Genomic DNA, 25,376 nt, shown 5'->3' with positions numbered 1-25,376 from the left:
CCTGAGATGGGATCACTCGTCTTCTTCTTGCTAATACGTTTAAGTTCTCTATGGATTCTGGTTATTAAACCTTTGTCAGAGACATAACCTGCAAAAATCTTCTCCGATTCTGATGGCTGTCTGCTTGCCTTACTTACTGTGTTCTTGGCTGTGCAGAAGCTCTTTACCTGTGTTCAATTTTAAGAGCAAAATCAATCATCTTGTTTAGTCCACATCAATCCCTCTGTTGCTCTCATCACTTATCTCTCTTTCTCTCTCAAACCTTTAAAACAGTTTTCTGTTCAGTTCATACATGAGTTAAGTTTGGCCCCAGGCTGCTATCTGTGACAGAATGACGACATTTGAGTTCTAGACCCAGAGGGATTCACAAAGGCAGCAAGGAGCGCGCCTTAGCTGGTGGTGGAGATAATAAGAGATAAACAGGGGAGCACCGTCAGAGCCTGCAGGAAACACAGGCCTTGCTCTATATCCATGGAGTGGAGTCCAAGTGCCTTTTTAACCTGGTCACAACGTCACCAAGATGAGTGAAGGAGATGGGGGAGGAGCCACAGGGGAAGACAACAAGGCTTTAGAATGCCTCCCAAGGAGTTCTAAAGGAAAGTGAACAAAACAGGTATTTGGGGAGCACAATCTGCTATGTATGGTTAAGGCTGCATGTTTCGAGAGACAGTAACTCCACTATACTATTATAGCGAGGGCAGCCTGTGCCAGCCAGCTCCTTACAGTGCAACAAGTATAGACAGCTGGATTTTAGACGGAAGGTGTTTGACTAAGCCTCTAAGAAGGCTCCATATGTGTCTATGGGATGGACAGAGGGATGCCAGATATTCCTAGAAACCAGTGCTGTCACCAGGGCGAAACACTGGCCACTCCCATTCTTTTTCCCTTCTCTATTCAAGCACAAGGGAAACCAGTGATCACATAGATAACGGCAGTCACAAGAGGAGAGGAGTTCAGGTCTTAATAAGTGTCATCTTGTGAATGGAGCAGCAAAATGACAAATGAATAACACTCATATGGATTAAAATTAGAGAAGAATCTCCACAGCCTCATAAAAAAAGAGACATTTCCCTCATGTAAGATAAGGAAGACTAATTTACCGTCTCAAAGAAAATGTTCCAGGAGGTTTACACAATTTCATCTTTCAGACTGAAATGCCTCTATCAGTGAGTGCTGATTTCTTTTTCCTCCCTGCATGTAGAAATAAGATCAGTTAGGGATACCACTTGGTCCTGGAAGAATGGCCTCCCTCTGCCTCTTGCTTTAGGCCGAACACATTCCTCAGCAATTCTGCACGCAGCCCTCCTGTGTGCCAGCATTCTTTGCACCAGGATGCTCTCTGGTGACCAGGACAAAACAAATGGTAAGGCTCAGATAGTCTATTCCACCATATGAAAGGGAAAACAAGAGAAGGCGTTTGGCAAGATTTTTACCTAAATGGGAATTGTAATCAGAATAAGACACAATTTACTGCAGCATAATTTGGCACTAAAATAACATATCTAACATTGTAGGTAGCAGAATAGTTAGGCATGAGTTATTCTGACATAATAAAGGAGCTCTCATCTCCTTTCTTTTCACCTGTACTTGTCTATTTAGGAAAAACGCTCTTTCTATCTTTCTAACTTTCGTTGAAACAGGATCTTACTCTCTCACCCAGGCTGGTGCACAGCCCAGTCATGGTTCACTGTAACCTCCGTCGTAGTCTCAAATGATCTTCTTGCCTCTGTCCTCCTCAAATGCTGGGACTATGGGCATGAGCCATCGTGTCCAGCAGAAGAAAACTTTTGATGTAAAGGCTCACTAGTCTTTCTTCATCTTCCCCGTTCTTCTTCCCCTTTTGCTGTGATTTGAAGGCATCCACCGAAGTCCCCATGTTGGAAACTAATCCCTACCGCAATGGTGTTGAGAAGGGGGACCTTTGAGAGGGGATCAGTTAGGTACGCACATAACTTTCCACACACACATACCTCAGTTTGGCTTTCTTTGGGACAGGGATTAGGTCATGAAGGCTCTGCCCTCAAAAGTGAATTCATGCCACAGGAGTGAGTCAGTCATCTCAGGAGTGGTTCCTAACAGGAGGGTGAGCTGGGTCCCCTTACCTCTCCTGCCTACATTCTCTTTTACCCTTGCACTTTCTACAATGGGATAACGAAGTGAGAAGGCCCGCACCATGATATTGGGCCTTTCAGCCTCTAGGAGTGTAGTAAATAAGTTCCTTTTCTTTACGAATTTCCCAGTTGGTGGTACTCTGTTGTGCTGTAACACACTGGGGTGCCACAGAGGATCTTAGTTGTGCGGCAAAAATTTTAAAGATCATTAACTTATTTTCCAAGGAAGTTCAAAGCACAGTAAGTATATTCTTTTCCTTAACTCTTTATTATTTTATCAACATAATTTAAGGGTGCCGCAGAAGTTTAACTATAGGATCAAGCGTGCCGTGAGATAAAAAAGGTTGGAAAACATTGCAATAGAGTGACGCAAAATAGGTCCTGACTCCCCCCCCCCCACCCGCTCGCCCATGTTTCTCCTCATGGTCCTTCTGATAGGAAAGCATACCCTGCAGTGCTCTCTCTGCCAAATTCCTCCCTATCCTTCAAGGTCCAACCCAGAATCCAGCTCCTTGTTGGAGTGAAGCTGTCCTCCATCACGCCAGTTACAGCTAATTGACCTTCCCACACCAGTGCAATCATTCCTCTGTGATGACCTTTATCACATCATATTGTTGCCAGCTATGTGCGTAACTTTCCGCACACACACACACACGCAGTCTGAGTTCCCTTGGGACAGGGAATAGCCTTTTTTGGTTTTTTGTTTTATATCCCTAAAAGAGTTTACCTAAAAGGTACAGGGTGACCCTTCCGAATAAGGATCGTATTCAAAAGTTTAAGTCACTTTCGAGTAAGATCAGAAAGACGCCTGCATAAATGAGTGTTTGCTCCTAAATCAGTTATCCAAATAAGAAATGCCTTAACCCTCAAAATACACAGACATGGACACCCACCCTGACTTTGGGGCCTGTAGTTCTAAGAATGGGTCTAAGAATTGGTTTTACTACAAATCCAAGGACATGTATATCAAATGTATAAGAATAGTTGCCTATGGAGAAAAGGAAATGAAATTAGGTGATGGAAATAAAAATATGTTAATCCGTAAATTAGGCAGGAGCGGGGCCTGACGGTGATGACCACAGTGAGCTGTAACCTGAGGAATAGGATTAACTCAGCCTTCTCCGTGCAAGGTCTCAAAAATTAAAAAACAAGTTTAAAGCTGTTCATAGATACAATGTAGGAACAATTCAACCTTCTGAAAGTCTTTTCAGAACCATATGATACTCCCACATGTGAGATAATGATGTCCAAAATTATGTCTCTCATGTAAAATAAATCTATTTATTGCAGCAGAACCCATATATTTTAAAAGCAAACAAAGGAATTCTAGGAAATGTTGTGTTTTGCTGTTCGGATATATTTTTAAATATCAAAATTAATGATGGCTAAACCTGGCTTGCAAAGGTATTTTCTCCTTTCTTCAACTTGAGAAACTGCTTAAGAGTTCTGCAACTCAAAGAGAAGAAAAAGTGCAGCTGATGTAGGCCAGAAACATGGCCCCACAGCACACCAAAAAAGAACTCTGAGTGCATTAATGCTTACACCACCATGAAAGAGACGGATAAAGCTAAGGTGATGCTTTAGAGGCACAGAGTTATAGGCAAGTAAGAGAGAAGAAAAAAGGTGAAGAGAACAGAGGTCTCCCCTCTATCAGCTAGCAAATACATAAAGCCTACTGTGAGCCCCGAAGCTCAGGAAGTCAACAGAAAAGGAGAGTGGCTCTCACCGCTATAATCCCTCTGCCCCACATCCTAACCTGGGCCCCTGTGAATGAGCCACTGTCTAGCAGAGGGCTTTGCTGCTACTCTAGAAAGCCGACAACAACCCTCACCACCTCTCTGCCTCCTGCCCACCACTGCCCAGGACTCTCAGCTCATCTGCAACCAAACTCTTCATGCCGAAGTTAGGATGCCTGAGGCTGGTGAGCCTCATCTCGATCATTCCTGCCGTCTCAGCCATGGAAAGGACAGGCCCCCATCTCTACTCCTTCTCTCTGCCCGCCCATTCTTTTCTTCCCTGTGTCTCTTTCTTTCTTCCATGCATCTCTCACCAAGGACAACCTTGCACTGTGCTCTAGAACCTCAGACCCTTGTCAGGGGTTTCCATTCCACTGACATCTGGTTCTCCTCCCCTTGGTGAACATGTCATCCTGCAGCAACCTGCTTCCCCGTCCGTGCTCGTCTTGTTTCTTTTTCATGCCCTTTCCCCTTTGAAAGCCCTTCCCTCTGTCACATCCTCCTTCATCTGGCTAAATCCAATTTACTCTTCAAGGAAACAATTCTGCTTTCTCTAAGAAGTCTCACCTGATTTCATACATCCCTACAGCAATATTCAGGGCCACTCTTTGTATTACCATAAGACTCTCTCTATTCTGTGTTCTCTCTCTCTCTCTCTTTGTACTCAGTGTATGCTTTTATAAACATATAAAAGCATGTTTATCTTCCCCACAAAAATGTGAGCTCCTTCAGGGTATACACTGGGTCCTGTTAGCCAACTGCCGGCATGTAACAGGTGTTCAATAAATGTTTGCAGAATAAACAAATGAAAATCTATGTCCCTAACTGCCATGTATGAGCAGAAAATGAAGTGGACATTTCTCCTTTACTAGAGTTCCTCTCAACTTCCTAAAGCTATATACATAGCTTTATAAACTTTACTAAACAACACAACGCTTTATAAAGTTTTACTAAACAACATAAAGATGCATTCAAAGAAAAGCCAATCATCTTTTGGCTGAATCCAGATTTTACAGAACAAATCCTTTTAATACTGACACTGTCAGAACTTGTTATATGTCTTGCATGCAATAGGTATTACTGAACTGGAGCCAAAGCGAACCAGAGAGAAACTGTCCAGAAGGATGTAGAGGATGCACTGTTTGCCGTGCTTTATTCCCAGGATGTGGTAGGAAGGGAGTACAAATGGGAAATTCTCACCTTTAACTTCTGTTTCAATTTTAACTATACTGTACTGAACTAACATTTCTACAACAGACATGTTTTCAGTTATTGCTCTGATAGTGCAATGGAATTTATCCACACACACACTAGACATTCTGTCCCCTCCTTGCTCCAAGTCTCAAGTGTCTGAAAAGCTAGTGAGCTCATGGCCTGATTGGGGGGAGGGGGATCCTGCAGCTTCGGAGCCCCACGTGGCCCTCTGGACCCTCCTCTCTTCATGGCCTCTTCAGCTCTATTTGTCCAAATTTACATTAGTGACATTAGTGACTCCATTTTCATTTTGCCCATTTTCATACCTACAAACCTAGGTATTAGAAGTAATCAGAGATCACTTTTAAAATAAACGGGATTTATCTTTCCAAGGGCATAAAGGCCTTCCTGCGGATATATTAAGTAGTTAAGTAGACCCGTTAAGTTTCTGGTCCTAAAGACTTATCTCTACTTTCAGGAGCACAGAGGAGAGGAGATGCTGAATTGAAACCCCACAGTGAAGCTCACAGCTTTGACGTCTTTTATAAAAAATAAGAGACCAAATAAACACTTTCTCAGAAAAGCTCAATTCAGTAACTCTTAAGCACTCAACTAATCATTTAGAATTATATTTTTCCCAGATTGGTGTAAATAAAAAGACTTCATAAAAAATATAAGAAAAATCCTCAGTCACTGGCAATATCTAGGAAATTCTGGTTCTCAACACTGAAATAGCGGGAAACAGACTAGGAATATCAAATTAACAACATCAAGCATCAGCGACTTTGTTTCCCTCACTTGGTCATTACCAGAGGCCCATGAAGGTGTTTTAAATGTACTAGGAATTCCAAAGGACTTATCAAGGATGTTTGCTTTGAATCCCACATATAGAACATTTTCTCTCTCCTCTTAGCAAATCAATGATTGTGATGTCTATGGTAGCATTCAAAGGACTAACAATAGAGGTAGAAGAATAAAGGGGACCTGATCAGAATATGAAAGGCCTGGGCAGAACTCTAGATCTGCTATGTATTGGGTAAGTTCTATGATCTCTCAAAACCTCAGTCCTTCCACCTGTAAAACAGGCAAGAAATAACAGTATCTACTTACCTGAGTTAATCTGAGGCTTAAATGATAGAATACATGCAAAGTACCTGACACATAAGCATACAGTAATTGATGTTTACTATCATAGATGTTCCCCCATAAGAAAAGTCAGACTTTAAATTGTTAAGTACAGGGTTGCCAACATGAAGTTTGAAGGAGAAATAAGATAACTGAATGAAAGGTCTATAGCTGACTCCAAATCATCCTCTTTGAAGCCAGGTTCATGAAAAAACATGAGAACCTAGCTCTATTCCAAACTTTAGAGCTCCTCGCGAATGGCTGGGGCCATCTTCATTTCACTTCCTCAGATAAACCTCAGAGACCCTGTCATAGGAGAGGCCAGGGATGAAGTGAAATTGATGGTGTCACCTAATGAGCTGGATGCTTCCTAGGACCAACCAACATTCCGAAGAGTGACTTGGCTCTGACAGTGTGCAAGGCTCTATACTAAGGGGCTTGCTGAATCAGAAGTGGACTCTGAGCCCAGAGAGCTTTACCGCTTACGAGAGATATTCTGCACATGTGCCTGTGGTACTTAGGACAAAGGACCAAAATCTCTGCCTTAGTACATATTTCAGAGATTCTGCAGTTGGAGTCCCTCAGACCCCGTCCATCCACACGCCAAGTCCCTTATAGTTCTATCTGTTCTGCCGTCTTTTTTCCTTTCTGTAATATAAACAAATTATGAGGCATGATTAGGCAAGTAGTATCTCGGGGCCCCCTGCACCTCAGTAGCCTGGTATCTACAACGTAAATTCTGTCATTCCACCCAGCCTTCCTCACCTCATTTCCAGGTACAGAACCAAACAACCTTACTGCCAGAGCAATCATCAATCAGCAAAGATCAGGTTCCTTGAAGAGGAATGAAAACATTCTGGATAGACATTACTCTATTCATTCTATGCCCCAGGATGACCCCTGTAAAGCAGCACTGAATTATCCAACACATGTTATTAAATTCCTAAGCTCCCTCCAAAAAGCAGGGTTAAACTTTCAGAGCTCAAAAAAATCATTCTGCAGCTCCTCTTACAAGTTGCCTTCAGGGTATCAAAAGGGGCAGAACTTGCTGCTTGAAAAGACACTTCCTAAAAATAATCAATATTGTCCTTACATGCTTATGGCAAAGCAACCAATTCCCTCCATTTTAATTGCTCGCAAGCTGCACAATGACTTGATCTCTTTAATATTTCACTCATAGTAGCAGCCACTGAGCTATGACTAACCCACTCTCCCCAACATCATTCCTGGCTCCAGATGGCAAGAAATACATTCCCTTCATTCTTGCCTGAAAAGCAATTTGGATTTTTTTTTTCTTCCACCCATTTCACCTGCAGTAATTGTTTTACTCCGGGAAGAAAACTGGCGGGGAAGAGAAGGGGAGATGAACGCAAAGGCGAGTGCAGGTGGGGAATTCACTTTTCTTATAATGGAGTGTAAGCACTGCAGCTTTAAATCGTGCTGCATCGAGCCCTGGATTCCTTCCATCACCAAGCTGCAAAATGGTAACAAGGAGGAAAAAATACCTCTTCCTCCCTCCCGGCCAGCCCTCCAACGTCTTTCCAGCAGGACAGGCAGCGACAGTCCCATCCCCCATCCTCCCCCCCCCCCCACCAAATCCCCCGCCCAGACGTGCAGCTAGTCCAGGTGAGCTTGGCACCGACCTTGGCCCTTGAGCTTCCCCCACATCCGGGGATCAAGGTCAAGGGCGAGGCTTCTTCCTCCACCCACTCCGCCCCCCAGCAGCCAGAGCCCAAGAATCCGCTGCCAAAGTTTCAGGCCGGGGTGCGGCCGGCAGGGCTGTAGCAACCTCTAGTCCTCCTGCACCTGCTCGGCCCGCCCTGGTCTGCGCCCTAGCCCTCCCGGCCGGAGCCCAGCTCCGTGGACCCTGCCCACCTGTCCACGCTCACCTCTTGCGGACATGGTTCAGGCAGCAGGAGCCGAAGCAGGAAGGCGAAGGAGAAGCCCGCAGGGCGTGGGGAGGGAAAAATCCCCGAAACGCACCCGCACTCACACGCGCCCGCCCGGCCCGGCGGCCTCCGGCCGGCAGCGCGGCGACGCCTCCGGCAGGACACCTGGCCGCCCGCTCGGCGCAGCGCGGCCGGCAGGCGGGGACGCAGCGGCTACGGGGACCGGCCGGGCGCGGTAGCGCTGACACCCGCGGCCAGCGCTGGGCGGGGCCGCCTCCCCCGCCGGGGCCCACCCGGGTCCAGCGGCCGCTCTGCCGCGGCGCCGGGCGGGGCTTTGTCCCCTAGCGAGGTGGGGTGCGCGATAAGGGTCTGTGTCGTCCCCTGCCCTGACCTGGCTTCTTTACAACAATAAAAATAATGTTCTTACTAATGGCTGTCCGGCTTTCTGCCTTGGTCCCAGAAAAAGCACGCAAGAAAGAGCTGTTGTGTTCCTTCTCCTAAAGGATGCCCTTGACAGGATGGCGCGGACCACGGTCGCCTGAGAGGGTTGGCCCTCGGCAGAAAGGCTTTGGCGACCAACGAGCCCCTGAAAGTCCCCTGATGTAAGAAAGCCTGTGGGCTGCGTGCGATGAGGCACAACTTTTCTTCCTGAGACCCTGGAGGTCAGGGACTTGTTACCCAGCCCTTGATCTTGAGTCAACAGTCACGGAAGGTCTCTGTAAACACGCTTGGTTCACTTCAGCAACTCTGAAGCGTCAGGGCTGGGCTTGGAGGGGGAGGTGAACACTCCAAACAAATCCACCTTTTCTATAGGTCAAGATAAAAATGAGAAAATACAAGAAAAATCTTACTGCCCTGAGGGTTATCAATTAGGGCTTGATGCTATAAGCAACATAACAAAAGCCAGGTCCAGAAGTTGTAAATGTAAACTGAGAAGATGGGCTCTCACACTCACTCCCTTCTGAGTTCTCCATTCCTCTGTACACGCCCATAAAGGATGTTCTAGTTATTTTCCATATTGGCACTTTCCTAATCTATCCTGATATGATGGGAATTGTACAATAGGTAGGACAATTCAGAAATATTCAAAGAATAAATGAACATGTTTCTTTTAGGCAAAATAATTGGTTGATAATCGAGCACCATTGAAAAAAAGCTCAACCAAAGGATCGTATAGGCAAGACAATCCTGAAAAAGGAAAATAGAATGAAAATTCTCAAATTCAAATGCCAACTACAAACATCAACTCATTATTTATTTATTTTTGAGACAGGGTCTCACTCTGTCTCCTCAGCTAGAGTGCTAGAGTGCCAGAGTGCAATGGTGTCATCATAGCTCACTGCAACTTCAGACTCCTGGGCTGAAGGGAACATCCTGCCTTAGCCTCTTGCGTACAGGTAGGTATCATCATGCTTGGCTAATTTTTCTATTTTTTGTAGAGAGAGAATCTCACTTTTTCTCGGGCTTGTCTTGGCCTCAAATGATCCTCCTAGCTCAGGATTCCAAAATGCTAGAATTATAGGCATGAGCCACCATGCCTGGCCATTATTTATTCATCTTGACAGTGTCTCTCTCACTGTCTTTAGGCAGAAAACTTGCCAATAAATCACAATCCAGCTGCTTCATTCTCAAAACAACTCCTCTTTTCCACTATCCTCAACCCCCTCTTACCCAAAGCACCATCATAGGAATGGCCTAGCTGCTCTGTTTACATCCAGCCTCCACCTGCTCCTGTATTCTGACCACTGACTTGAGAATAGTTGTCCTATTTATAAAATGACATCCGCCTACTCCAAAACATCCAGTGAGTCCTCACTGATCTCCAGATAAAGCCTCAACATTTCCAAGTGTCTTCCTCCAGCAATTAGTTCATTTGACAAACTTTCACTAGAAACATACTATGTGCCCATCATACTGTGTGCCTGTGTCTAGAGTAGGTACAGGGTTACAGTGGAGAACAAAATGGACATGACCCATGCCCACATGGAGCTTAAAGTCCACTAAAATGTTAAGGTCTTTAATAATCTCCTACTTCTCCAGCACCATCCTAGCAACTCCCCTAAGCAATCGCTATAGACAGACTTTCCTCTCAACAGTATCGTGTGTTCCCTGCCTCCCTGCCTTTTCTCATTTTCATTGTTATTCCCAAATGCTCTCCTCCCAGACCAAATCAGCTCATATAACATCTAATGAAATGTTCTCGAGCTACCTTAACCCACACTGATCTCATTCTTTTAACTTCTGTAGCATGTATTTTCAGAACCACCTATTTTTATTTAATACACTGCTCCATGTTGCTATTTAATGGCTTTGCTGTGTGTGTTTTCTCTCTTCCCCAAATCTCTTTGAAATTAGTGACTTAAAGAGTCTTGAACTGAATTTCTTCTGAAGTATGTTATGAAGCATATACATATGATATCAGATACCATACTAATAAGATGGAGAGATCCCAGAATTGCATGACTTTCTACTTTTATACTTGAAATTAACATCCAGTCCTTTTCTCTAACTGCCACAAGAGTTTAGTTCCTTATAATCTGACACCAGAATGAGATATAGTGCAAAAGCTCATCAGTGAACGTATCTTACTGTTAAAATATATATGATTTACTTATATTTTGGAGTTATGATATTTCAAAATACCTTTTTAGGGTCAATCACATCATTCCAGAATCTCTTTCTATAATCTTACAAATCTGAAACTAATTATTCTAACCATAGAGCAAGGAATACCTCCTAATGGCTGTTCATCTGAAACAACTGAGAATACTTTTCAAATCATTGTAAAAGAAAACTGTAAAATGCAAAGAATTTTAGGAGTGATATTAAATGCTACCTTTTAAAGTCAGAAAATAAAGTACAGTCTATTTGGTTGAAACTATAAAGAGAATTTTATGTAGATCAAAGGGAAGAAACACATTCCAGTCTGTGTTTGAAAAAGAAAAGTTAATACTTTACTCTTGCCAAAAATATTCTTTCAGTTTCTAATGCAAAGGAAGTTAGTTTATTGGCATTTTCTGATGGAAAGAAAATTAGTAGGGTTATGAGGTTTTTCTATTGTTTATTGATTTTTTTAATGATTGAAAATAGTCTTATTCTCACAGATTTTTTAGCAGCTGTTCACCACCACTTCTCATTCTGAACCTAAACTTCTCATAAGTAGCATGAGAATAACTCTGCTTTCTGTATAACTTCAAGTGTTTTTTACACAGCAAAATTAGCTACTCAATAATTTTTTTATCAAATATCTTTATAATATCTACAATGTAGCAGGCAATGAGGAAAACATGGCAAACATATTAGTTTCAGTCAATATACATACAAGATAGGGAAGCTAAACCTGAGATTCCTCATTAAGCCAGGTATAAAGAGGCTAAAATGACCCCAGTTTAGTAGTGTCACTGGCTTCCAAGAGAAGAAAACTTTTTAATAAAGGCATCCATCCCAATGTAGATCAACTAAAGCTTCTAGGCCTTTAGGCTAAGATCAAGTGTGAAGATCAACTAAAAGTGAGGTCATAATAAAATATCACTAAATACACAAATACTCAATGATTCCCTTTTCTGAAAGAAAAGAAATACACAAGAAAATAATCCACTCTTGAGTGAGAGTCACAGTAACAACTTATAACAAATATAGAGACTAAGTAGCTTAGATACCTAAATTCTAAGGTAACAAATATAAAATAAGAGATGAAATAAATAAATTAATAAAGAAATAAAAGTTACATGTCACAAAACTGAGCCTATCAAAGATAATCAAGTAAATTTAAAAAAAAAATCAAACACAAATAAAAAATAACAACTGTTAAAATTTTAAAACTCAATGAATACATAAAACAAAAAAATAAGGAATTAGTGAATTGGGAGGTAGACCTTAAAAAATTACTTGGACTACAGCTCTGAAATATTAGGAGATATATATTACAAAAGAGAGTTTGCAGAGGATAGTATGACAAGGTCTAATGTGTTAGTAACAGAAGTACTACGAGAGAATTCACAGAGATAAGATAACATTTGAAGAAAAAACAACAAAGGAAATAAAATATACATTAAATAGGATGAATCAAAAGAAATCTAGACCTACACACATTGTATTGAAATTGAACAACACTAAAGACAAAGAGGAGACCTAAAAAGCAGTAAAGGAGAAAGAACACAGCCTAGAAAGAAACAACAGATTGACAACAGACTTCTCAATCGGAATAATGAAAGTAAGAAGATGATGGAATTTTGGTTAGTCATTTAAAACTGTGTAATCAATAAAAATGTCTTTCCAAAATGAAGGCATGAAAAAGATATTTTTAAGATGAACATACATCTGCATTCTACCACTAACAGAAGTTTACATTGTTTATATATAAATGCATATATAATTGTATAGAGAAAATTTCTCCTATTAAAAGATATGATATGGAAGAAAGAATAAGGAAAAACATAATTTATTTACATACAGAAATATCTAACTAAGATTAATACATTTGAAATGATAAGCAGTTCTTTGAAAAGGTTAATAATGCGAACAACCTTCAGTGAAATTGATTAAGAAAAAAGGGAAGGAATAAATAAATGATATTAGAAATAGAAAGGCACACTTAACTACAATTAGAGCAGAGATTCAAATGAAATTATGGACTGGAATTCCGTTTCTGACCATAGTAAAGTGAAAATAATTGGAATTGCCTTCCAAATTAAACAACTAAAAGACTGAGTCATATACATGAAACAACTAGGCATTGGCTAACAGGCATCTTAGAACAATGGTTTTTGAGAAAAGAGAAGCAAATAAGGTGGGTCCTATAAGGTGGGATTCTTTATAAATGAATAATGTCCTGGCTTTTAATGAGAAGAAACTCCTAGGCCACAGGTACAGGGAGGAGAAATCCAAACAGAACTCAGTGGTCTCACTGAGTTTAGGAGACAGAGGCCACAGTGCTGAGAGGCTGAAGTGGATGGAGGTTGTGAGGAAAGTAGCTAGAAGAAAAGAGCCACAAGAAATTTCACAAGGGTCCTCTTTTAGAAAAGAAAATATATCTGAAGCAAAATTTCACCAAATGGAATAAACAGCAATTATTCTCTTCAGAATAAAAGACCAGTGACAATGAAGCAATCCATAAAATCCACTGAAAGTGAAACACAGAGGAAAAAACATTGAAAAAATAAACAGTTTTAGTCACCAATGGACAAGAACAAACAGTCTAACATACTTGAATGTATAATTTGAACCCTGTAATGGAAAAGAGAGAAAATATATTTGAAGAGATAATAGAAGAAAATATTCTGAATTGGAGGACAATGTTAAATTCAGTTCAAGGAACTCAATGATTTTATTCCTAAGCAGGATATACATCTATATACAGAGAAAACAAAATACACCCCAGCACCTTGTAAAGAGTGCTAAAATAAAAAGATAAACTACATGTAGAACAAAAAAGAATGAAAGCAGACTTCTTAATAGAAAATAAGCAAGCCAGAAACTAATGCAAGATTGTTTAAACTGATGAAAGAAAAAAAATAACTGTTAAACTAGAATTCTATATCCAGCAAAATTATTCTCTCATAGCATAAAATTTGTTTTTCAAAAAACAAAAGCTGAGAAAATACATCAGTGGATCTATACTATGAGAATGTTAAAGAAAGTTCTTTAGGAGGAAAGAAAATGATATGGAAAGAATCAACAGAACCAGACTCAGATATGACCTGGGTTTTGGAACTGTCAGACAGACTTTAAAATAATGATAAATAACACATTAAAGGATTTGTTGGGAAAAGCTGACAACAAGTACAGAGACATGAGGAATTTCAGCAAAGAAATGGAAGCTACAAGAAAAGGCAAACGGAATCCTAGCTATAACAAAGAGGAGAATTCCGTTAATGAACTGATCAGTAGACTACACAGATATGAGGAAAGAATTAGCAATTTTGAGGATTAGTAAACAAAGCATGGTATAGTCACATGTTGGAATATTATATATGTGTGATGATGAATGCATAACAGCTATACCCAACAACATGGTTGAATCATAATAGCATTAAAACAAGGAAAACTAGAAAATATATCATTTAGGGATACATATCTATATGGTGAATTGGTTTTAGAAAGCAAGAGAATTCCTCAAACCACACTACAGTTCAATGAGGCTGCAGTCTTTGCTGTGTCCACAGCTGACTGCACTGGGATGAGGACCTGACGTAGATCCTATGTCTCTAGATCCCCATTTAAGACAGAGATTATCTTTTTTTTTTTTTTTTTTTTTTAAATCTTCCCTGAATGTATGAAGGAACCCAAATCTTCACCACTTCCATTCTGGTTTTTACAGTTTTTTTTATTTTGGCCAGGGCTGGGTTTGAACCCACCACCTCTGGCATATGGGGCTGGCACCCTACTCCTTTGAGCCACAGGCACTGCCTGCCACTTCCATTCTGAAACTTGTCTTGTCCTCCTAACTGTGCCCACCCCTCAGAAACTTGAGTAATTTCATGATGAAAATTAATTTCATACTGTTTGAAGGTGGAATATACTGCTATGCTTGATATCAGTCAGCTTCTTGGGATTTATGTTGTGAAGGCTACTATTCTACCCTTTAATAAGTAGTAAATGTTTTATTTATTGTTATGTGGTGCCTTTACATAATGGAACTGTTTTAAGCAGAGGGTTAGAAGTTTGTCATCCAGTGTGCTGGAAAAGTTACAAAGAATTTGTTAGTAACTTGGAAAAATCTGAGAAAAACTGTCAAAGACAAAGCAGAGTAAGAAGTAATCTAGTCCAGACATAGCCCACAGTGTAAATCTTGAAGGGCCTGTGGTCTAGACACAAAGGCTAAAGGAAGCATTTGGTAGAGCAGAGAATCTACCTTCTCATTTGGAAGGCTAGTGGAAGCATTTGGTAGAGCAGAGCAGAGATGTTACATATGTCAGATGCAGGCTCTGTCATCAAAGGAAATCAGTATGAGGGAAATGAGGCAGAGGTGAGAATGGATTCTATACCCCTGCAGGAGTTAGGCAACAAAGTACTGGTTTAGGCCAGGTAGCTCACACCTGGAATCCTAGCACTTTGGGGGGCCCAGGTGGAAGGATCACTAGAGCCCAGGAGCATCCTGAGCAAGGGCAAGATTCCTTCTCTCTACAAAAAAAAAAATTACAAAATAGAAAAATTATCTTGGTGTAGTGGTGCACACCTGTAGTTCCAGCTACTTAGGAGGCTGAGGCAGGAGGATTACTTGAGGTCAGCCTGGGCAATCCAGAGAGACCCCATCTCTACAAAAAATTAGCCAAGTGCGGTGTTGCTCTAGCTTGGGAAACAGAGCAAGAGCCTGACTCTTGGGGGAAAAAAAAAAAGTGAAAGTACTGGCTGTCAAAAAATGTCTAGTTTCCTGAAAAAAAAAAAAAGAAACACAGGATATTCAGTTGAGAATTAGACATCTATCTGGATGTTCAGTGGAATATTTGAGAGATGAGGAGTGGCAATTGGTTAATTCTAATCATCAAGAACTATTCATCTGTTGCTGACTGGTGTCTTTTTAGTTCTAAGAGAGAGGTGAGACATATTAAAAAAAAAAACATAGATAGGACAGGCACATTAGGAAGTTCTCACTGTTCTGTCTCACTTACTATGGGATTATTGAAGACACATATTTTACAATCCCTTTCGGTCATTGTTCAGATATGTTAAATCACGCCAAAAGGATCCTACAAGTCAATGATGGTGCTGACACTAATTATTACTAAACTGCTCCATTTCTCTTCACACTGCAAGTGCAGGAAACTTTTTTTCTTTCCTTTTTTTTTTCTGTACAGTGTCTTGCTATAATACATTGCCCAGGCTGGACTTGACCTCTTGGGCTTGAATAATCCTCCCATCTCAGCCTCTGAAGCAGTTAGGACTATAGGTGCACATCCCTGCACCCACCTTGCATAACAAATTCTTAAGCGACATTCGGGTTATATAGTTTGACAGTGAACTGTGACACTTGCAAGGCCTAAAATATTCCCTAGTCACTGAAACTTCAATACTATACTTTTAAAAAACAGGCTTAGCACCTGTGGCTCAACTGGCTAAGGCGCCAGCCACATACACCTAAGGTGGTGGGTTTGAATCCAGCCCGGGCCTGCCAAAACAACAATGATGGCTGCAACCAAAAAAAATAGCCAGGCTGGGTGTTGTGGCGGGCGCCTGTGATCCCAGCTACTTGGGAGGTGGAGGCAGGAGACTCGCTTGAGCCCAGGAGTTGGAGGATGCTGTGAGCCACAATGCCACAGCACTCTATCCAAGGGGACAGCTTGAGGCTCTGTCTCAAAAAAAAAAAAAAAAAAAAAAAAAAACAAACAGAGAGAAGTTTCTAATACAAATTATGTTCTAATATATTCTCTTTCATATGGTCCATGGCATGCCAACTCCTGGTGAGATTACATTAACACTATGATTTCACAACCCAGTGAAGTACAAAAGCAGAGGTCACCTTAATGAAGTGTAAAACTGCAAAGTATATAGCCTGGCCTTGGTCATCTTCAAAAACAACTATAAAGCCACAAATTATATAAAATAGATGGGAGATGAGGCAGGCACCTCAGGATACTGAAGAATGTTGCAGAAGACCCACAAATGATTGTAAGCACAAATGGTAGACAATACATGCATTTTGTGGTATAAATAAAAATTATTAGTGATACTTTCCCCGCCCCCCCCAGCGGTTTGAAGATGTCATTACATTGTATTTTTTCACAGTTTCTAGACTGCAATTAGTCTTCCTGTTGTTCCTTTCAAGGGTAAGTATCCTTTTTCCCTTTGTGTATTTTAAAGATTTTTAAATCTTTGATTTTCATCAGTTCAACCATAATGTGCCTATTTGTGATTTCCTGTATCCCACTTGGGTTTCACTTTTTTTTTTTTTAATCTTTGGGTTGCCTCTTTATATTTCATCTGCCCTATTCTCTATCTCTATTATAAACTGTTAAATTATAAATATGTTAAACTGTTTAACTGTCAATCCCACATGTCTCTTTTGCTCTGTCTCCTAAGTACCATGAAATTGGAACATTTCACTCTGTCTTTCTAACCAAGTCTCCCAGCCTCCTGCATCACCCAGTAATCAGCATATGCTCCCCTGTGTTTGGTTTACCCTAGTTTACAATCCAGTAAACTGCAATCAAATTGCCACACATAACCACCAAAAGCTCCCTCCTCCTAGGTCAAGCAGAACTGGCAAATATTCCCAGGGAGGAAAATGGCCAGAGACTGTTGGCTCCCCTAGGAAGGGCTCCCCTCTCTCTGAAAGTTCATTCATACAGTACGCATTGTTTCCACGGTGCTCTAATGTCTATTAGATGACGACTTCCGTAAATTCTGTAAATTCTTCTTCCTTTTCTAGTTATTGCAGCAATAGCACTAGCCTATTATATTCTACTTAGAAGCCTAAAATCAGCTCATAATAATTTCTCAAAAGGTGATTTGTCAAATTTGAGATCTCTTGCATAAACTCTCTATGTCTAGATAGGCAGGTTATCATCAGTGACCTTCCACTGCAATTTTGCTTTCTGTCCCTTTACTACACTGAGTCTACGTCGTTAATCTCACCATTTGTTGCCACTCTCTTTGCAAACTTGTTATTACTTAATTACACCAACCATTCTTCCTTGTTCCCCTCTCATTCTCCAACCAAACACACACACATACATAAAAGCATACACATACTACATTTCAATAATACCGAAGTACTTGGGAGCTTCCCCAAGTAAATCGTGTTGTTCCCTTTACCTGAAACGTTCATTCCTCCCTCATTCCTAGCTTATTTTCATAGCTAATTCTTCTTATCTTTCCTTCACCTGTACTGCAAGCTTTCCTTGTTCCCTACATTCTTTTTTTTTCTTTCAAACTCTATTTAATGTTCTATGTAATCCTAATTTGTGGACTCTACTGTGTTAAAATGATTTGTTCACTGATTTGATTCTTGCCCCTACTACTCTCCTATCACATATAATGGGCCCTTAGAAGTACAAATTTGCCTCCTTGTCCTCTCTCCTGGTAAAGTGTTTGGCGTTGATGCTGCTGAACTGTGCATTGTGCCTGCGTGCCACGCTGCATTGTGTTCCAGGATGACCAGATAATAGCAGGGCCATTAGAAGCCACATCTTCAGGGCTATTTGACATTGATTTTTTTTTAAGCACATTTCTTGAGGTCTTGCTAGTGCCAGAATATGAAGAAAGTAATCATTCTTCTCTGACTGAAGTGGAATCACAGCGACCTACTCTCTCCTTAGTCAATAATGCTGGCTAATACTTACATAGCCCTTACTAGGCGTGGGCATTTTAAACATATCATCCTGTTTCATCCTTACAGCCACTTTCTGAGGTAGGCACTGCTGTTATAGAGGAAAGACCTGGAACACAGAGAGGTTTAGTAAGTGGCAAGCTGTAATATGGATACAGGCCGTCTGGCTCCTGGAACTATGCAATTAATCACTACGCAATACTGCATGCCTTCTTGCATTCCTTCTCCTGTTTTCCTTAAACTTTTAATTACTTAAGTAACGTATCAATGTATTTAAATTGTTGAAAATTCAGAAACAAAGCGAAAGGCCCTTGAAATCTACCTTCTATGCAACTACTTGTTTGATGGGTATCCTTTAAGATCTTTTTCTGTGTTTATATATATATGTACATTGTGTGTGTGTGCATATACACAAAGAAATATATATTTTTATATAACTGGATTATGCTTTAGTTTTCTACAGATTTGTTTTCATTTAAACATTTGTCTTTAAGATCTTTCCATATCAATCCATATAGATCTATGTTCTCTGAATGCTGCATAGTATGGATATATTCCACAGTGCGGATGTTTTGGTTTAGTTAACCATTTCTCCTTTGTCATGCAGGTTGTTTCTGATTTTACTGTTACAAACCGTGGTTCACTGAATATTCTTGACTTGATTGTGCCTCTTCACCTTCATTCAGAGATACTTAGAAATAAAATTGTTGGGATGAAGATTGTGTTGATTTTTTTTTTTTTTTGAATGGTGACTCACAAGCTTCCCTCCAGTGAAGCTGCGTCTTTTATTCTTTTATCATTCACAGATTAAAAAGGTTGTGGCTGCTTTGCTTCCAGGAAATCAGCTCTGTGTATCAGCACTGCTCCCGGTCTAACACATGAAGCTTCCTTGAGAGCATGCAACGTGATTCCCCCCAAAGAAGGGGGGGCAGTCAAGAGCAAAGTGAAGCTTTTTGTGGGAAAAAAGCAAGTGGTTCTGTCAAAAGACAAAATAATGACACATTTATTTTAAACATATTAATAAACTTTTATTTTCAGTTCTAGAATTGGACAACATCTCATTCTATAAAATAAAATGAGTGTGCCTGGGCTGAACAGAGGAGGCTGACTTTATTGACAGAAAAGGGCTGAGGACGCAGGCACAGAAAACAAAGAGCCAACTTTCACTGTTACTTTCTTTGTAAAGGTTAAAGTCAAGGGGACTTCCTTGTCATGCTGGCTAAAACGGGGCTGTTTGAGGGTTTGGCCATTCTCTCTCTCTCTCTCTCTTTCTCTCTCTTTTCCTCCCTCCCCTGATTCTTTGGATAGTCCAATAAATACCTTAGTCTTGGTTTCTTGGCGCTGAACTTCAGCATGAGTGACTCCATTTTGCTTTGGTCCCTTGGGCTCTAGTCAAGAGCTTGGTACAAAAAAATGGCCTCCTATAAATTTTACATAGCTTTCTTTCTTCTTTTGAGTCTTTCTTTTCTATATTTTGTGACCTACATGGTAAAACAAGGCCTAGGAGTGATCTCTTATCCCTGAAAGACCACAGTAGTCCAAGCAGGATTTAAGATTAAAAGATCCCAGAGGAAATAAATTAGGAAAATTCTACTCTAATCCCTTGAGGGAGAGCAAAAGATCAGAGAGGAGGGGGACTGAAGATTGAGGTAGAAGTAGAATGTAATCACAGGGAGGATCTCCTGTACATACGATCCTCAAGGCTATAAAGAGGTCACACTGGTAGTTCAGGGGCATCAGAACCACTTCTGAGAAACAACCAGTAAGTATCTGATTACATTTATTTCTTAGATGGTTTTAAAATTTGATGGCAGTACTAATGCTGTTTAAGGTTTATGTTATTTGAGTGTACTCTTTTTACTTTAGTAAGTTGTTACTACTCCTTGAATCACTCCTACCATTTTTGAAAAAAAAAAAAAGAATGCAGCTCCATTCTTCCACTTTCTCTGGGTGTGATAACAATTTTTAAAAAGCTTTATTTTTGGCCTGGCACTAGGGCTCATGCCTGTAATTCTAGCACTTTGGGAGGCTAAGGTAGGAGGATCACTTAAGATCAGGAGTTCAAGACCAGCCTGAGTAACACAGGAAGAACTCATTTCTAGAAAATATAGAGAAATTAGCCACGTATGGTGGTACAGGCTTATAGTCCCTGCTACTCAGGAGGCTGAGGCAGGAGGATCACTTGAGCCCAGATATTTGCAGTTTTGAGGTTGCAGTGAGCTATGGTCATGTCACTGCCCTCATGCTCAAACAACAAAGAAAGACCCTGTCTCAAAAAAAAGCTCTCTTTCAATTCTATGATATCAAAGTAAGTGTCTAGATTTAGAAGCATATAACCAAAGCCTTATTAGCATCACAGTCTGACCAAATAAATGGCCAAGATCCAATGTGCTCTTTCTATATGTATTTGGTCAGGGAAAACCAAAATGTATTTATATTCTGATAGCTTTATCAGTGCTCTTGTCTTTTTTTTTCACTTGTATCACCATAAATGTTTTAATTCCTATCAGTAAAATTAGCTATTTCGTTTGTTAGTACATAATAAATTCAAGGTATAAATACTGGCATATTAAGCAATACCCTCTGGGAAATCTTAATCTTAATACTAGGGTACTAAGTAAGACAATTAATAAAACTGGGAAGTGAGAGTATGAGATGTGACAATTAAGTTTGTGAACTCACCACCACGTTCTTACATTAAGAACACTGTACAAACAACTCAATGAGGTTTTATAACCTTGGTGTATCAGAGTCTCACAGCTGTGTTTGTGCCAATGTGTGTCAGTGTCTTGCTAAGTGATGTTCATTATTGCTATTGCATGTTTTTGTGTGCCATCAAAAGAATGTCAGAACTTGAATTAGCGACAGACAAACATTAGTAAATTTCCTATTAAACTTGGCAAGAGTGGAACTGAAATCAGAGACATGTTAGTCTAAGTTTATGAGGATAATGCCATGATGAAAATGGCAGCGTGCAAATGGATTAAAGCTTTTCAGAGGGGAGATACATTGTCACAGATAAAGAGAGGTTAGGGTGGCCAGTAATGAAGCAGAACTGACAGAAACATCATAAAAATTTGTCAAATTGTGGATCAAAATCATTGGCTGACTGTGAGAAGCACAGCAAACCAAGCAAACACTGACAAAAAAACAGTTAGGAAAACCCTAACTAAAAATGTAGTTGTGAGAAAGGTGTGGCTTTTGCATGACAATAAAGCACCAGCTCACATTACAGTGGCTGTGAGGGAGTTTTTAAACATAAAAAAATAACTATATTGGAACATCCTCCCTACTCACCTGATCTTGACCCCAATTTTTTTCTTTACCCCCAAATAAAGAAAATACTTATTAGAAAGGAATACACTTTGATGGCAAGGGTCATATGATGACAGCTCTGATGTCCATTCCAAAAAAAGAGTTCCAAAATTGCTTTGAATGGTAGAGCAGGCGCTGGCATCAGTGTTTAGCTTCCAAAGGGGAGTATGTTAGAGGTGACCGAAGTGATGTTCAGCAATGAGATGTGTAGGGCTTTTTCTAGGAATGAGTTGACAAAGATAACTGTCAGACTTTGTATGCTGAGTTTTAATATGGCTACCTTCAGGACATGAATCTTCATTTAGGAGCTATAGAATACTAAAATTAAATTAAATTTTATTATATTGATAAAGAGTAGCAAAAATAGTTGCCATTTATTTAACATATACTCTGTACTAGGCCTCATGCTAAGAACTCTTGAATACTTTTTCACTATTTATTTCTATTTATCCTTATTTATAGATTAATTTATTCATTCAATCAGGAAACAAGGAGCTGAGATAAAGAACAACGGAAAGGGTAGGCTTAGGAGGATTTACCCACAGAAAGAGCACGATGCATTTTACATAGGATGCATCTACAAAAGTTACACAAGGGTGGACGGGAAGTTTGGCATATTCAACCACAGTAGGCCTGAGAAGAACATAAATGAGCATAAATCATCATGCTTCAGGCTGGAAAGATAAGCAGAAACCATAACAAAAGTCCCTAAAATTTAGGCCAGGTATAGTGGCTCACACTTGTAATCCCAGCACTTTGGGAGGCCACGACAGGAGTATTACTTGAGGCCAGGAATCTGAGACCAGCCTGGACAACATAGCAGATCTTATTGCTACAGAAAATAAGAAAAACTAGCCAGGTATACTGGCTTGCACTTCTAGTCCCAGCTAATCAGGAGGGCGTGACAGAAGGATCCCTTGAACCTAGGAATTCAAGGCTACATTGAGTTATAATTCGGCTACTCTACAACAGTCTGAGTGACAAAGCAAAAATCTTGCCTCAAAAAAAAAAAAAAAAAAAAAAAGTTCCAGTTCCCGAGACCTGCTATAAGGGTGGTGACTCCCACCCAGCTCCTGTGATCCCTGACGCCCCTAGGCTGGTGACTCCACCCTCTGGCAGCCCAAGGCCTGACTCCTGCAGCCCAAGGATGGGGGTCAGTGGCTTCACCTTCCTTTTCCCTGCTGGGCTCCTGTGACCATTGTGGCTGGTGGCAATGCCCTCCAGCCCTCCCCCACCCAGGGCTCCTGTGACCTGCACACAGCAGTGCCCCAGACTGGGGGGTCACCCCCAACAGTGGCAGCACTGTCCCTGACAGTGGTGGCAGCTTCACGGTCCCTCCTACTGGGTTCAAATTGAGCTGCCAGTGGACCCCACTACCTAGATGCTAAAGACCGTTTGAACTCGCCCACCTGATCAGTGTTTGTATAGACCAGGACAATTGGTTTGGAACTCTTGACCTGGGCCAATCACCCGGGGACCCACGAAGGTTGCAAGCTGGTTCTGTTGTTGTGGGAGTGTGGGATTCTCCTCTTCCAGTCATTGCCATGGCTGAGATTTCAGCCCAAAGCCACTGATTCACTAGGATTGGACAAAGACTAGCTGAATACCAGTCAATGCCATCTAGCCCAACCACACCAAGCAGGTGCCCAGAGTTTCAGGCAGTAGTTTTGAATGGGACCTTTGTAAAGCTCTAAGGGAAAAGAAGCAATCACCAGTCCCAGTTCTTTGGTAAAGGGCTGGTTAATTACAACTCTAGGAGCCCTCAATTCAATTTCATCTTGCCAGCTTCTCTAGCCAAACAGCGAAAAATGATCATGGAGTGGAATCAGTGGAAAAACTCTGGCAACATGAATAATCAGAGTAAATCAACTTTCCCGAGGAATGGCAAAGGAAATACAACAGAAGATCCCATTCATAAACAAATGGCTGAGTTGTCAGAAATCGAATTCAGAATTTAGATTGCAAATAAGATTAACAGAATGGAGGTAAAGATGGAATTAGAAATTCAAGGAGCAATTCAAAAGTTGTCTCAAGAATTCAATGAATTCAATGACAAAAGTCACCAAAGATTTTGACACATTGAGGCAGAAACTTGCAGCCCTCAAAGATCTGAGAAATACAGTAGAATTCCTCAGTAATAGAATGGAGCAGGCAGAAGAAAGGATCTCAGACATTGAAGACAAAGCTTTTGAATGCTCTCAAATGCTCAAAGAGGAAGAGAAGTGGAGAGCGAAAATGGATCATTCCCTGAGAGAACTGTGGAACCACTCCAAAAGAGCAAACATTTGCCTCATAGGAATCCCTGAAGAAGAGGATGGTCCAAAAGGCACAGATACTCTACTCCAAAAGATAATTGAGGAGAACTTCCCAAGCATGGCAAGAGACACTGAAATTCAGATAACAGACAGTTTCAGAATCTCAGCACAACTCAATCCAAATAAAACATCTTCTAGACACATTGTAATTAACTTCACCAAAGTTAATATGAAGGAGAAAATCTTGCAAGCAGCCAGATATAAGAAAATCATAACCTACAAGGGGAAGAATATTAGAATGACTGCAGATCTTGCTGCTGAAACTTTTCAAGCCAGAAGAGGATGGTCATTGACCTTCAATTTCCTAAAACAAAACAACTTTCAGCCCAGGATCCTATATCCAGCTAAACTGAGCTTCATTTATGATGAGAAGTTAAATACTTTAATGACATATACATGTTGAAGAAATTTGCCATAACCAAACCAGCTCTTCAGGATATCCTCAGACCCATCATCCCTAATGACCAGCACAATGCTCTCCCACCAAAGTAACTCCCACCAGAGTTCTCACTCTGAAATTCTTGACCAAAACCCAATTTCCACAGTGGTGAAAAGATTTATAATGTCCATTGGACTTTCAAAAAAACTTGACACCAAAATACTACCAGGCTTATCAATACTCTCAATTAATGTGAACAGCTTAAACTATCCTCTTAAGCAGTACAGGTTGGCTAACTGGATACAAAAACTCAGGCCAGATATCTGCTGAATACAAGAATCTCATCTTACCTTAAAGGATAAATATAGACTCAGGGTGAAGGAATGGACATCTGTAATCCAGGCCAAAAAAAAAAAAAAAAAAAATCAGAAAAAAGCAGGGGTGGCAATTTTATTTTCAGATATACTAGTCTTTAAATCAACAAAAGTAAAGAAAGACAAGGATGGTCACTTCATATTTGTTAAGGGAAACACTCAACATGATGAGATGTCAATTATTAACATTTATGTGCCCAACTAGAATGCTCCTCAATTTATAAGGGAGACCCTACCCTAACAGACATGAGCAATTTAATATCTTCCAGCACCATAATAGTTGGAGATTTTAACACCCCTTTGGCAGTGTTGGATAGATCCTCCAATAAGAAAATAAGCAAAAAGATTTTGGACTTAAACTTCACCATACAACAACTGAATTTAACAAACATCTACGGAACATTTCATCCTAATAAAACTGAACACACATTCTGCTCATTAGCCCATGAAACATACTCCAAAACTGATCATATCTTAGGTCACAAGTGTAACCTCAGCAAATTTAAAACTATAGAAATTATTTCTTGTATTTTCTTCGATCGTCATGCAATAAAAGTTGAACTCACTAGGTGGCAATTGTAGCTCAAGGAGTAGGGTGCCAGCCCCATATACCAGAGGTGATGGGTTCAATCCTGGCCCTGGCCAAAAACTGCAAAAAAAAAAAAAAAAAA

General features: G+C 40.5%; 1 protein-coding gene across 3 annotated transcripts in view; it reads right to left on the bottom strand.

Moving 5' to 3' along the window:
- Positions 1-25,376, bottom strand: part of ABLIM1 (actin binding LIM protein 1) — a 333,243-nt gene that overhangs the window by 283,910 nt on the left and 23,957 nt on the right. Inside the window, exon 1 of one of the 3 annotated variants that reach the window (XM_023511750.1) lies at positions 8,056-8,076. The exons of the other annotated variants lie outside the window; for them this stretch is intronic. Within the exon in view, the coding sequence (XP_023367518.1) occupies positions 8,056-8,068 (13 nt within the window). The 5' untranslated portion in view covers positions 8,069-8,076. Of the gene's footprint in view, positions 1-8,055; positions 8,077-25,376 lie in introns of those variants that run through there. 3 annotated transcript variants of the gene reach the window in all.

The sequence above is a fragment of the Otolemur garnettii genome, unplaced genomic scaffold (assembly GCF_000181295.1).
Source record: "Otolemur garnettii isolate 467f Iridium unplaced genomic scaffold, OtoGar3 scaffold00021, whole genome shotgun sequence".
In the NCBI taxonomy this organism is placed as follows: Eukaryota; Metazoa; Chordata; class Mammalia; order Primates; family Galagidae; genus Otolemur; species Otolemur garnettii.
Note: the sequence above shows the minus strand (reverse complement) of the source record. Positions and strands in the feature narration are given on the sequence as shown.